The sequence below is a fragment of the Parasteatoda tepidariorum genome, chromosome 8 (genome assembly GCF_982258835.1).
Source record: "Parasteatoda tepidariorum strain Cologne lab strain chromosome 8, Ptep-v5.0, whole genome shotgun sequence".
Lineage (NCBI taxonomy): Eukaryota > Metazoa > Arthropoda > Arachnida > Araneae > Theridiidae > Parasteatoda > Parasteatoda tepidariorum.
In genome coordinates, this window is record NC_141762.1 from 15,139,651 (window position 1) to 15,153,939 (window position 14,289).

A 14,289-nucleotide genomic window follows, 5' to 3' on the forward strand; every position below is an offset into this window, starting at 1 on the left:
ACGATCCCGTGTCGGTCAACTCTGGAAAGTCGCCCGGGTAGTCGTCATAAAATCCAGCTTGTTGCGAATCCTCCTCCATGACTCGGTGGTGGAGTCGACGATAAAGCAATGAGCGATCAAATGGAACGCAGTCACATAATCTGGGAGCGGGGCTTTCGGGAGCATCGATTCCGGGGTTATCGGGAGCATCGATTCCAGAGGCAGCACTGGTTTCAGCCATTGGAGTGTCGTCAGTATGGACTAAGCAAACTGTTTTGTTGATTCGATTCTTTTTTTTGAGAAGGGTAAAGCACATTTCAATGTGACTGTTGTTTGCTTCGAGACTCGCGCCAAATGTGTGTTTGCCACAAAAAATGCATTTTATTTTTTCATTGAGACCATGTTTGGATATTGAATGAGTCTTTATATACGCTTCCAACGTCACTTTATCAGAGCAAATGGGACATTCGATAGCTCTATGCTTCCAGTACTTGTAAGAAGAACAAAATCTCTTTTTCAAAGCAATCAAGCTCATTCTCGTGGCTTGAGAATCAATTTCAAACTGAATCTAGCAAAGCTCGACGCTCACTTACATACATTATTTTACAAAAAAAAAAAAAAAAAATTTTTTTTTGATTGACAGGAAGTGGGCGTGTCCCCCTTATTGGGGACTTGTCCCATTTTTTTAAAATACACACAGAGCCAACATTGGGCGTTTGGGTGCAGACCCCTTGGACACCTTGAAAATGCATTGGACATGGCTTTTCTCTCTGGGGTGGTCACCCATTTCACATACACAATGGACTGCTTCACGAGAGGGCAGTGAGAACGTTTCCAATCATGGTGTCACGACAAAAGAGCAGTGAGAACCGATGCTTGAGACTATTTATTGTGTCGTTTTGGTTTTCAATTTTATTTTGCAAGGGTCACGGTGCTTATCTATTTTTTCGAGTGACTGTATCACGATATTTTCCCCTATCTTAAATTTTCCGTATTTAATTATCACAACTACTTATGAAATTTCCATGACACTTCATTTTGAAACTATGTTCAATGGATTTTTCAGTTCCATATAGTTTCCTAACTAAAAAGTTTTTAATCTTTTTAAAAATCCAGACAGAAACTAACGTGCTTCCTTCTCTATACACGTTAATGGTGAAAGAATGCAAAGTGCTGCCATAAGTACAGAGTTCTGTTTAACGCCATCTGCAGTTCATTTCGATTGCCAACAGGCAAAGATTCTCATAAAGCGAAAAGCACCAGAAAATGAAACTTACTAGCTCTTTTTGGTTACCAATTTGTAAGTTTAAATGGCAACAGAAATTTCAAATTTGTTTACAGATCAACGAGTGAGCAAATTGGAACCCATGGACTAATGTAAAACAATTTTAATTAAATTGTTTATTTTACATTACTTTATAAAATCGTACATATCTTGTTATATCTTCAATAAATGCATTCAAGCATATATTTCTAGGTAATTTTTTTTTGTTTATTACTTTATTCCTTGTGAAAATTGTAATCATGGAATGTTTATTCGGATCTGTAGATTTTTCAACTTTAATGTTTTACGACAGAATTTTCAATTCTTTAAACTGTCCAAATTACAAATAAATTATAGATTGATTGATTTTGAAAGCTAAGAACTTACAATTAACACTCTGTGATAATTTAGATTTATGGTAAGGGCGAGTACCGAAGTTAGACACATTTCACTCGGAGCTGCCTCCAGAAAGTGTTCAGCGATATAATTGCTGTTAAGTCATTAATTTTAATTTATTTATGATTGTTGATATAACAATCAGAATGATAAATTTTATGTTTAATTGTTTTTGAGAAAATATCTATAATAAATACTGCAGTTCCTGTTCATTCAATGACAGGTATAGGTTTATTATTTAAAACTTTTTAAACTTATTAAATGTTTCTATAATTTAGTAGTAATAGAGGTAAAAGTTAGTATTTGCGCTTGAGGGAAATAAAACGCTAGGAAAATGTTCTTGAGTTATAAGTTTTTTACTACCAAGAAAAAAGTAAATGAAGAAATGGGGATATTTCCTTATCTTGATCTGTCACTCCAAGTGGAATCATCAAGGAGGCGCAAAATGACTTTTAAACTTGTAAGCTTTATTTTTTTTAAAAAAAAGAGATTTTCCACAGGGAGGGGGTGGCTATGAGTTATGCAGTTGGTCCCCTCCTGTGATGTTTTTGTGGTTCCTTGTGTGTTGCTGCCCAGAAGTTGCTAAGATTTGGTGATTATATGCCATTGAGCTCAATACAGGAATGATCGCACAATGATCTTTAAGAATGTATTGATATAAATTAAGATAATAATTTTGTATTGGAAATTTTGGTATTAGTCAATTGAGTTATAAAACTAGATATATATTTAATGTGCAATGTTTAATTCTCGTCAAAAATATTTTATTTATTTATCAGCTGTTTATGATTTACCAGGGTAGTAGGGGGCCGTTCAAAAAGTACATACACAGAAAGGGAGAAATTTTAACCCCTCCCCCCCTTCGTACATAACCGTACACAAGGTCTTACTACCTCCCTTAGAGTACGTACATTTTATTAGTCTACCCCCCTTTTTCATAAAAATTAAAATAATTATGTTTTAAAAAAATTAAATATTTATTTAATATAATTTATTAATTTAAATTATTTAAACAATAACACCCAACTTTTTGTATGTACTTTGTATAATACCTCCCCCCTCCCCATCATACAAAACCGTACAAAATAGCAAATCCCCTCCCCCCCTTCGGGTTGTACGTACTTTTTGAACGGCCCCTAGGAAGAAAATGGAGAAAGAAAACTAGGCAAAAAATGGTAATTCAAAATGTATCTTAAGCTATCTAAAGTAATTAAGCTTTAAATAAAATACAAAATAATGCAGTTTACTTACATTGGCTGTTTTCATTATTAAAAATTTATTTATTTCATTCTAATTTTATTATTTGTTTAATATTTGTATTATAATATTTGTGTTAACATTGTTTTTTCAACCTAACATAGTAAAATAAAAACTTTGAAGTAGTTTCCTGGGAAAGTTTGTTATTTATATCAGAGTAAATAAAAATGTTGAAAATTTCCTTTTAATTGCAGCATAACCAGTACAATCTTAAATTTTACTCGTTCTTAGCAAATGAATACCTTTAGATAAATTTTAAGGATAAGTTGTTAGTACTTATGCTCTGCCTTTTCTGTCGTATTTTCTACAAAGAAATATTTACTTATTCTAAATGTGATAAACTGAGACTTTTTTTAACTGTTGTAACCTATAGGAGGACTGTTTTTTGCCGATTTTTTTATTAAAATTTCTTACATACATTGATGTTTTAGGAATGCAATATGAAAGGAATTGTACGTCCTTCGAAAGTGTCTGATTTAGTACCTATAACCTTTCCATCTTATCCTCATGATGACTCAGAGAAAGTTGATAACACATATGGTGTTATAAGTAAAAGTAAGTTATTTTTTAATGATATTTAAAGCGATTATTCATTTGCTTATATAGAGTTGCCTTTACTGTCAAGCACTGAGTGACAAAACACATTTTTTTTTAAAGAAATGTCTCAAATGATATTGTTTAAATGGGAAATAATAAGTATTTATGTGTTAAATGTAGGATGCAACATTCTATATTTTAATTAGTTTAATGAATTTATTTACTTACCTAGAGAAAATTGTTATAATTTTCAAATATTGAAAATGAAGTAATAGAGCTGATATGCATATTTAACGCAGTATTTTTTTTTAAAGATAAAAATAACATAGTCCATAATGTACAGTCCATAGTAAGATAAGTTTTTTGTTTTCGGATTTTACATTTTTCCAGTTTACGTTTTTCCAGTTCCAATAGAAAGAACACTGTTTTTTTTTTCCAATTTTGCACGTTTTTTGTTCGAACAGCATAGTTAAGAAGTATTTGTACTTTTTAATTATTTTTTTTATAATATCCTTATTTTTAATATCCTTATCCTAGTTTTTTGTTTTCGGATTTTACATTTTTCCAGTTTACGTTTTTCCAGTTCCAATAGAAAGAACACTGTTTTTTTTTTCCAATTTTGCACGTTTTTTGTTCGAACAGCATAGTTAAGAAGTATTTGTACTTTTTAATTATTTTTTTTATAATATCCTTCCTATTTGTTGACTTTCAGTAGCCAGAAAATGATTCAGTATCAGTAATTGCAGTAAAGGCATAGTTTTGGTCAGAAATCATACAGAATTTTTTACTGTTGTTAGAGAAGTTCTTTCTGTTTGCAGTACCCAAAAAAAGAATACTGAATAGCAGAACAATCTTATAATACAGTACAACTCAGGTTATCCGACACCTACCTTGACCAATTGGGGTATGTTGAAAAATCGAAAGTGTTAGATAATCAGGGAAACTGATTTTGTCGATAAGCATTAAACTACGAATAAAATAACTCAGAACAATTAGCGATTAAAATAAATTTTTATAAAAGCCCACACTTTTATTTTACCTTCCTATTTTAAAAAAAACGAGACAATATAACTAATAAAGTCATTAATATTTTTTTGTTTTCTGTTTAATAGAGATGTCTTTGCCAGAGGCTTAACTATATCACTTGACTTTTTTTTTTTATCAATCTTACAAATATTGGTACTTGTTGATGGCAACCAGTTGTTTACACTATTTTACTTTGAAATGAAACATATTCCTATTGGTTACTACTTATAACTTATTGATCACTGACATAGCAGGTAATTAAAAAGATGTCAGTTTAAATGTCCCTATTGTCATTTTCTAGCAGTCAAATTTTAGAATCGTCATCACAGCATTAAATATGTTTGCTGAATTGATATGTTACAACCCAAGATTGAAAAATGAATCAATAATTGGGTAACATCAGCTGTAATAATGATGAAGTGTGTGATGAAAGAGGTGTCAGATAACTGAAGGATCTGATTGGTGTCAGGTAATCAGGTGTATATATATGCATACTAGTTCAAAACACAGTTTAAAAGATTTAAATACTTTGCATTTCACAGCAATTCATTTTAAGTATTATACTACTGTGGTCTATTTGAGGAAAAGAAAAAGACATTTAAATTATTTTCTCTGAAAATTTTGCTGCTTCATTGCATATTGATCATGTTTACCTCTTGCTTCTAAAAAGATAAATATTAATTAAATTTAATGCAAAATAGTTTTTTTGTGTTTATTTTCATCTGATATTATAACTGATAAAAAGTCTTCTTAAAGTATTCATCTTAGAAAAACTTATATTTATTTAACATTTTATTTAAAACTTATTTATTTAACCTTATTAAACATTTTCTTTCTGTTATAGATAACTTATGGATGTGTTTAGTTCGTAATACAAGCATCAACATCTTTTCTACTGAAACTGGAAGATGGTGTGGAAAATATTGTTTTGCAGAATCTTTAAATAATCCATCCGCTAAAGTGACTAACGTTGTTGAGTTTATATCCTCACACATATCATATCAGTGTTTGCTTGTCTCTATTGATCAAGATGAAGAAAGTCAAATATGCATGTTTAATGTTGATACTGGAAAAGTTGTGCAATCAATTTTAATACCAGAAAAAGTATGCGTTATTATTTTTACTTATTAGACATTTTTAATATTCTTCAGTTAAATTATTGTATAGGTTAGGGGTGTACAACCTTTTTGAGTGAAGGGCCACATGCGCAGCAGATTGACTAATGAAGGGCCGCATGCCAAAGTATATAGACAGACATATTGACAGCAATTGTTATATAAACATATAAATTGTTAAACAAACAAATATAGTAATTGTTATATAAACATCATTGTTCTAGGCACTAAATTTTTTTGTCAGTTAACCCGTTTAACCTTTATGTGATTTTCTCCTAGCTTTTGTTTTAATTGAATTTGATAAACATAAAATTTTTTCTAAAAAATCCAGTAAAATAGCTAATTCTGTCAAACCTCAAGTTACGAAAAATGATTTCTAACTCATTTGTTATTCTGATAATTAGAGTAAAGTCTTATGTCCAAATTTATTTCTTGGTGACTCTTAATTTCATAAAATATTTTTGATTGCCAAAACAAATCCCCCCTCCCTCAATTTCTGAAGAATTTTGAATTTCAATTTGAAATTTCTCCTAAGCTTTAGTTCTTAAAAGCTGTTCAAGTATAATTTCGTAAAGCACTTCTTTAAGCCATGGTTAGAAACAAATTGCCATGTTTGAAAAGCAATTTCCTGACTATTTATTTTAGTAGGATTCATATAAGGTATCTGTACAAGAAACTTTATTTTTAAGATTGGAATGAACTTACTAATTTAAGGATTTTTAAAGAAACCAATTTTCATTTGCATAAGCAGATGCCCTAATATTGCAGTATGTGGTGTTTGGGAGAATCAAATATTAAGAGGCTAGAGCATTAGGAGATATGTTAGAGGAATTTCAACGAAGTGCTAATGAAGAAATAAAAATTTTAAAATTTTTTGAAATACTTGCTGTGTAACTTTTAAAATCAACACAGTTATTAATTATGCTGAAGAGTTAAAAATATGATTTTTGATGTCTAATAATTTTATTATCTAGCATTTAATTTCATGGTATCAAGGTTTAATTAAATTCAGAGAGCTAAGAAAATATGTTACATTTTATGTGAGATCTAAGAAATAATCAAGCAAGTTGTAGTGTATCTACCACTGCAAATATACAATTCCAGTTTACTAGTATATAAGACATGCTAACTCGATTCTATGTTGGGGTACCTTTTCATAGATGAAGGATGACATTGTCGATATCTACTCTCCCCTCACAAATTAATGTAAGAAACAAGCTAATAAATGTTTCATAGTTTAAAGTTTCTTTCTCGTAATCATTGTTTAACCTTCAGAAATCAAGAATCTCAGTTTTTATTTCTTCATTTAATGTCTTGTTATTTTTCCGTTTGTGTGCTGGAAAAAAATTGTTTGGCCTATATCTTTGTATGGCAAAGTTTTTTCCCTACTTACAATGTATGACATGCTTCCATTGCACTTGTCACTATTAGGAATTGTTTATTAAAGGAATAACTTTCTTTATTAATCTTTATTTAGGTATCGTCATTAGATGTTGTTAGTGGCGATGGAGGAGTGTGTATGGAGACTCATTATTTAAATCGGCGTTTAAGGTATATGTTTGGCATTGTTGTTGTTGGAACAGTGGATAGCCATATTTATTTTTTAGACCTTTGTTTAGATGAAAGTTTTAGCTGTGATGAAACAATGCCAAATATAACACTTGTTTTAAGGCAAAATGAATATTCTACTCAAAAAAGAGAAGCTGCCTTAGTTAAGAAACAACATATTTTCTTACGCTTGAATGGTATGATAATTCACATGTTTTATTTTTGCATTTAATTAGTGAATTTTTTCTCATATATTATTGGTGGATAAAAATAGGATATTAGTACAGAATTAATATGCTGTACAATTATATGCACCTACAGCTAAAACTAGATATAATGCCCATAGAAATAAAAATCTAAATTTTTTTGTCAGTATAATTGTTTAAACATTTTTTAAGGAAGATCATGACCATTAACAAAATTAATGTTTAAAAACAATTTTTGACTTTTTAGAAAGACTCCAATATAACAGTTATGCTTTTATATGTATAAACCTTGCTAAACTATGCCTAAACCTTAGCTTTGTGATGGTATTTAGAATTTTTAAACATATATAAAGAAAAATTTATATGTAATTGGGTTTGTCATTCTTTAAAACACTTGAAAGAAATAAAAATTTTATTTTTCAACATGTCCGTTCACAACTTGGACAATTTTTACAATTAAAATAAAAAAATTTGTAGAATTACTTGGTTATACATACTTGGTTGTCTATTACATCAAATTTCATTAAAATCAAAGCTGTCCAAAAATAAATCAATATCATTAAAATCAAAGCTATTCTTATCAAAGCTACTTAAAGTGACTCTTATCTTGAAGTGACTGGCGTAAATAAATATTCTGGTTCTAATTTTTCCAGAAGTATGTTGCAAACACACTATATATTTAAAAAAAAAAATACAAAATGCCTTTATGTTGACAATTTTATTTTTTTGTCGCAAAATATTTTGAAAACAAATTACATAATGTGGCGATAGAATGTATAAATGTTAATGGTAACACAGCAATTTTAGATTTAAGAAGATACATTTGAGAAGTATTAGATTTCAATTGCAAAATATCATATAGATTTATAAAAACATCTGCATTCAACTTGTTTTCTAATTCAAATAGAAATTTTACAACAAAATTGACTTTTCTGTGTAAATTGATTTATCTCCTATTTAAAGAATGTTATGATTTATATTCTTTTTTATTCTTCTCGCTTCAACTCTAGCCATCATGACCCAGCAATCTCACATTTGTGGATTTGTTCATCTCCACGGCTACATGATCAACCAACAGTTTTACGTGCGAGAACTCTCTGCTCTCTCGGTGAGGAACGAGGAACCACCGATCCGTGTCGGCTTCTCCATCGACTCTGCACCGCAAAGCCACCTCGATCTGTTGTCGGCTGAATTTCTCTACGCCAACGTACATGGACTTTGCTTGATGAGTCGACCTCACGAATCTGTGCAGCCACAATCTAACGTCCGAACCATCCTGCAAAATATCTACCTACAGCTCCTGAAAGCCTATCCAGGGGGCAACCGCCTAGCGTTTAAAGGTTGTGATGCGACTGCTAAACTCCTACAAGAGCTCGACATACCCGCCGTCAATCTGGGGACCTGGGGTTGCCCACGATTCGACCTCCTCCCATTCGATGCTGAAAAGTCGTGTGGATTTCATTCGAGATCCATGAGAAAAAATTGTGGCAACGTCAAACTGTGTGCTCTCAAAAATTGGTTGGCCCACGACTGTGACGTGATGTAAAGCGTTTTTTTGAACATGCACGGTTTTTCCATCTCTTTTTCCAAAAAAGGGATGGGTAAGAAAATGGGGAAACGCTCTCGGTCTAGAGACTGTTTCCCCATTTTTTTACAACACGGGTCGTGCCAAGCTTGAACAAATGACCCCACGATTGTCTACGCGATCCATCTGCTGCTTGCGCTCTGATGGATTTACAATCACCAATGGTTATGTGTGCAAGTCTGGCGACGGATCCATTGCGAAGCAGGAGCTCTTTGATAAACTGTCTAGCCTAAACGCAACGACCCTCGTCTTACCAGACGACACGACACGGAAATTATGGAGCGACATCCTGAGCACGTGGCCGAAATATCATCCAGCTCACGATATAAAGATTGTGACTCTGGATACTTTGCCTGAGCCGCCCATCGGACGGTGCGAGTCTTGCGGTCGAGAAGAGTGTCACCGTTGGATTGCAGTAGTGGGTGGTATTTCACGCTACCTGAATATGTACTTTAAACCAATATATCATTGATGCTGTAAATCATTTTGAATAGATTAATGAAAAAGTTGTATTGAACAATGTCTCATCCTTTCGAATAATGTAAAAAAAAAAAAAAAAATTTTTTTTTTTTTTTTTTAGTATGAAAGAGCCAGTATCGAGGCTTTACGATCCTAACTCATCTGGATTTCTTGGAGCAAACATTTCTTTTTTCTGCATTGTCTTTAAGAATGGAGATGGGGATGAATGCGGATGAGGATGAATGTCCAATCTGTTGTACTTCTTTTAAATTGCTAAAACCAATTTATGAAACTCCCTGCAAGCACTTGTTCCACAGGCCATGTCTCGATCTATGGTTGAAGGTCCGTGTACGTCAGACTTGCCCCGAGTGCCGCAAAAAAATATCGAGAGATTTGTGTGAAACAATTTACTACGGCAGAAAAACATTTAATATGCCTACGCAATGTCAAATTGATTTTTACGACACTGAGCTGTATAATGCGAAATTTAAATTCAGAGAATGCATTTCAAAAATTGAACACTGCCTGGAGAGTGTGAAACCATTGCTTCAGGAAGACGAATCCCTATTTCGATCGATTTGTGGACTAGGTGAACAGTTCTATGAATCGTCCGGTTGGGCGCATTACAATTTTCTTGATATTGTAACACTACTCGGAAATCTAACAAGTAAATACAGGAATGATGGAATAAACATGCAAAACCAATTTCCAGACGAACGTGACAAAATTGATTTTTATCGAGATTGCATACCTCCTAAGCGAAAAAATCTTCAGAGACGTCGTTTTAAAACTCCAACTTGATATTGAGAAAGTGCTAACATTGAGTGAGGAGAGCAACGTCCTTCATCGCGAGATAAAAGACGATTTTAAACGGTTTACAGAATCATACGCGTTGGCAAACGAGAGTCTGCACCGAATTGAAGGAGCCATGGAGGCCCTCAAGAAAGAGAAGTTGCAAATGTTGCAGGATGAAAAAATTTGAAAACTCTCTGATTTGAAAACTCTCTAAACTCTCTGATTTTAAAACTCTCTGAAATTCTCAATTACATTGATAAAAAAAAAAAAAAATTTTTTTTTCTTTCTTTTTTACGATAGTCTTATAAATGCAAGTCGGTAGGTCCTCACATCACATTAAACTTGTAACGATTTGATTCTGATCCATGAGTCCTGTTAAGCCTTCAACAATGTGGTTCAAGTTGTATTTGGATTCCAACGATTCTCTTTCTCTATCTGGAGTTGTGGGAAAGGATGGATGTATCTATTGGCGTCTGGTCGAAGTGGGTGTACTATGTAAAATGAATAGACCCTATAGATTGCACAAAATCCGATGCATTGTACGTAATATTGTTAAGGGTGAAGACGTTTTACCCGAGGTATCTTTATACCATTCTATTCTAAAGAGATGCAAGTTGGTTAATACAGACACTGTGATTATCATTTTGAAATGGTGGAAGCGAGAGATGCTTGACAAGTTTTTGTCCGCGATACAGGAAGCCAAATTTAAAACAACGCTACAAATCACAAAGGGTTGTAAATTTTTCAAGAGTTGTATTGCAATGTATCCCAGTCCTGAGGGTGCTGCATTCTACGAATGGATCGCATCGTTTATTCAACATGTGCAACGGGAAAAAATCATCTATAAAGAGATTAATGTTCCTTCGACTAGTACTGCGAATGTCGCCAATCAAGTTTTGAATGAAGACTCGATCATTACGGAGCCAGAGGATACGCAAGATTCGGCGTTAGCAATTTCACCGTTTGCTGATGAAATGACATCCAATACCAATGACGTACCTCACATTGCTGATGAAATACCTTCGTTGGAAGTGTATGAAATGCCTCAGACTGTGAACGAAATGCCTCGAGTGGCTGCGTATGAAACGGTATCCCATGCACCTGAAATACCTCAAAGGGTGGATCAATCTCTTCCAAACAAACCCGAGTCTGAAAATGATGCTGGTTCAAGTGATAAATCGGTTGTCGAGGTGGATAAAGCATTGTTTAACCGACTTCGTCTGTTGCTTTCAACCAACACAAACCTGGAATTTCAAAAGAATCATTTGGAGCAAGGACTTTTACGGATGGACGAGAGATTGAAAATGTTAAACGTTGAAATTTTGAGAGTTGTAGGACTCTTGACAAAAGCGCCTGATGCATAAAATTGGTTAGCTCCTAAAATCAGTAGCGAAAAAATTTTATTTTTTATTTTTATTTTATTTAAGTCGAGGTGTGCCTGTATAGAAAGATGAATTCGTCCCTGGTTGAAAGCTCTGCAACCATGTGGATAAGATTGTATAAGGATCACTCTTCACCTCCCATGTCATGTGTTGTGGGAAAGGATGGAATTCTATATTGGCGAGTGGTAGATGTTGGTTTTCTGTGTCAAATGAGCAAACCCTACGATTTGCAAAAGTCTAGTTACGTCATCACCAGATCTGTGATGGGTGCAGACATTTTGTCAGAAGGATTAGCCCAACATTCTGTTAGTAGTAGATGTAGACTAATCAATACTTCAACGGCATTGGAGATTATAAAATCGAAAAGTTCAACAATGTATGACCATTTTTTATACATCTTAAAGATTGAAAAATTTAATGTGACCTACGAACACGTTAAATTTGGTAAATTGTACAGTGATTGTCATGTGCTGAAACCTCATCCCACCGGCGTAACATTTGAAAGTTGGTTAGAACAGTTTATAGAGAGTGCACGTGATAATAGAATGATAATGGACGACTCTGGAGAGATGAATATACCTTCCAATAGTGGCATGGAGTCTGAGAATCAAGTTTGGAAAGATAATTTGAATGATGGCTCACAACTTGTGAGGCTTGAAAATTCTCGAGACGTGATTCGAGCAAATCCAACTGTTGGTGAGGAAAGGAGTCTAGCAACTGCTGCTGAGGAAAGGACTCTAGCAACGGCGGCGGATGAAATGTCACGAGAGGCTCAAACTCCTAAAGTGATTCTTACCGTCGATGAAACAACTCAAACGACAGACGAAATGTCTCAAACTGTTGACAAGGACCCGGTGGAGGAAATCTTTTTTAAGCAGCTCCAACAGTTGTACAAGGAATACAATACATTGAAACAACAAAAGCAATTTGTTGAGCAAGCACTTCAGAGCGTCAATGTTGGAAAACAGAATGTAGACACTGACATTTTCGAAACTCTAAAAAAATTTGTTGAAAGCAACTATAGTTAAATATAACATGTGTACTTAAGCCCAAAGTCCTCACTTGGTTCAAGCTCAAACATTGACCACGTTAAAAAAAAAAAAAAAAATTTTTTAAAAGCTAGTATAAAGCAAGTGTCGAATATTGATTTTGAATCTTGATTTTGAGATTTGTGACCATGGCCAACTTTAACGCAGACTACTACATTAACGTTGTATTTGCAACCCAATGGGAATACTATAATGACGGAGATTTGATGCCAACAAAGATTCCTTGGGAAATTACCTTTAGCAACAAACTCAATCCCAACGAAACATTTGTCATGATTCCATCTCCTCAATCCGTCAAGACTATGGGTTTGGTTTACCTATATGATTCTGATGAATCGTTTGCTCCAAGATATTACGAGAATGTGGAATATGTTCAAGTTAATTTGGGTCAAATAAACTCGTTTCTGACCCAGCTGGCCGCTAGAAAAATATCTGAAACAGATTCATGGATCGCTAAAATTTTGCATTCTTGGGATTTACCATCTAAAACCATCGGGGTTATACACGAGGATACCTTTATGTTTTTAAAAAATACTTTTCAAACGTTGTGCTTCTACACAATCCTGATGAACCGGAAAATTTTAGTGTAGATGATTGCGACGTGCCAAGTGAATTGGGAGACGCGAAATTTGTAGAAAATCTCTTGGAGCTTCTATGAAACTGCAAATTCTTCAGGAGAACCACTAGCAAATGACGCGCCAAATACTTTTGAGGAAGAACCAATGGATGAAACTGAAAATTCTTCCAAAGAACTACCGGCAAATGACTCCACAAATTCTTCCGAAAATCCACCAGCAAATTCTTTTGAAGATTTACCAGCAAATTCTTGATACTGCAAATTCTTCTAAAGAACCACCTGCCGATGACACTGCAAATCCTTCCGAAAATCCACCAGCAAATTCTTTTGAAGATTTACCAGCCAGTGATACTACAAATTCTTCTAAAGAACCACCTGCCGATGACACTGCAAATCCTTCCGAAAATCCACCAGCAAATCCTTCCGTCGAACCACCAGCCAGTGATACTGCAAATTCTTCTAAAGAACCACCAGCCGATGACACTGCAAATCCTTCCGTCGAACCACCAGCCAGTGATACTGCAAATTCTTCCGTCGAACCACCAGCCAGTGATACTGCAAATTCTTCTAAAGAACCACCAGCCGAGGACACTGCAAATCCTTCCGTCGAACCACCAGCCAGCGATACTGCAAATTCTTCTAAAGAACCACCAGCCGAGGACACTGCAAATTCTTCCGTCGAACCACCAGCCGATGACACTGCAACTCCTTTCGAAGAAACACCTGTCCCCACAAACAAAATTGAAAATTCTTTGAATCCATCAAAAGATACACCTGCACTGCCCCCGATGGACACGGCGCATGAACCAGATGAACATTTTGAATCAACCATCATACCGATGGTTGTGCGTCACGCGACTATCGATACAAAAGGCATTTATTTCCCTAATCCCTTTCATCTCTAATTTTTACTTTTAAATGAAAAATTTGACTGTTATCCCTCCTATCAATTTATAGTCGATGGAATATTGCACAGTTGAATACATTCCAAAAAACGTAGATGAAACTCCGCAATATTTGTTTACCAAAGACAATTTAATCGTGTATCCATTCGACTTGACATCCAAACAACCCTTGTATCTTAAAGATGAAAATGGCGATAAAACTTACCTTG

At 34.0% G+C, this 14,289-nt stretch overlaps 1 protein-coding gene across 1 annotated transcript; it reads left to right on the forward strand.

Moving 5' to 3' along the window:
* The first annotated feature begins 1,299 nt into the window (after positions 1 to 1,299).
* LOC147805749 (uncharacterized) lies at positions 1,300 to 10,989 on the forward strand. The gene is made up of 5 exons (XM_087149868.1): positions 1,300 to 1,456; positions 3,328 to 3,451; positions 5,304 to 5,563; positions 7,052 to 7,319; positions 8,339 to 10,989. The coding sequence occupies exons 2-5, from the start codon at positions 3,337 to 3,339 to the stop codon at positions 8,872 to 8,874; spliced, it is 1,179 nt and encodes a 392-aa protein (XP_087005994.1). The 5' UTR covers positions 1,300 to 1,456; positions 3,328 to 3,336; the 3' UTR covers positions 8,875 to 10,989.
* The last annotated feature ends 3,300 nt before the right edge of the window (positions 10,990 to 14,289 follow it).

Coding starts and splice junctions, on each gene's coding strand:
- LOC147805749 (XM_087149868.1), top strand. CDS start 3,337: ATGAAAGGAATTGTACGTCCTTCGAAAGTGTCTGATTTAGTACCTATA. Junction 3,452..5,303: donor ATATGGTGTTATAAGTAAAA/GTAAGTTATTTT, acceptor TTTCTGTTATAG/ATAACTTATGGATGTGTTTA. Junction 5,564..7,051: donor CAATTTTAATACCAGAAAAA/GTATGCGTTATT, acceptor ATCTTTATTTAG/GTATCGTCATTAGATGTTGT.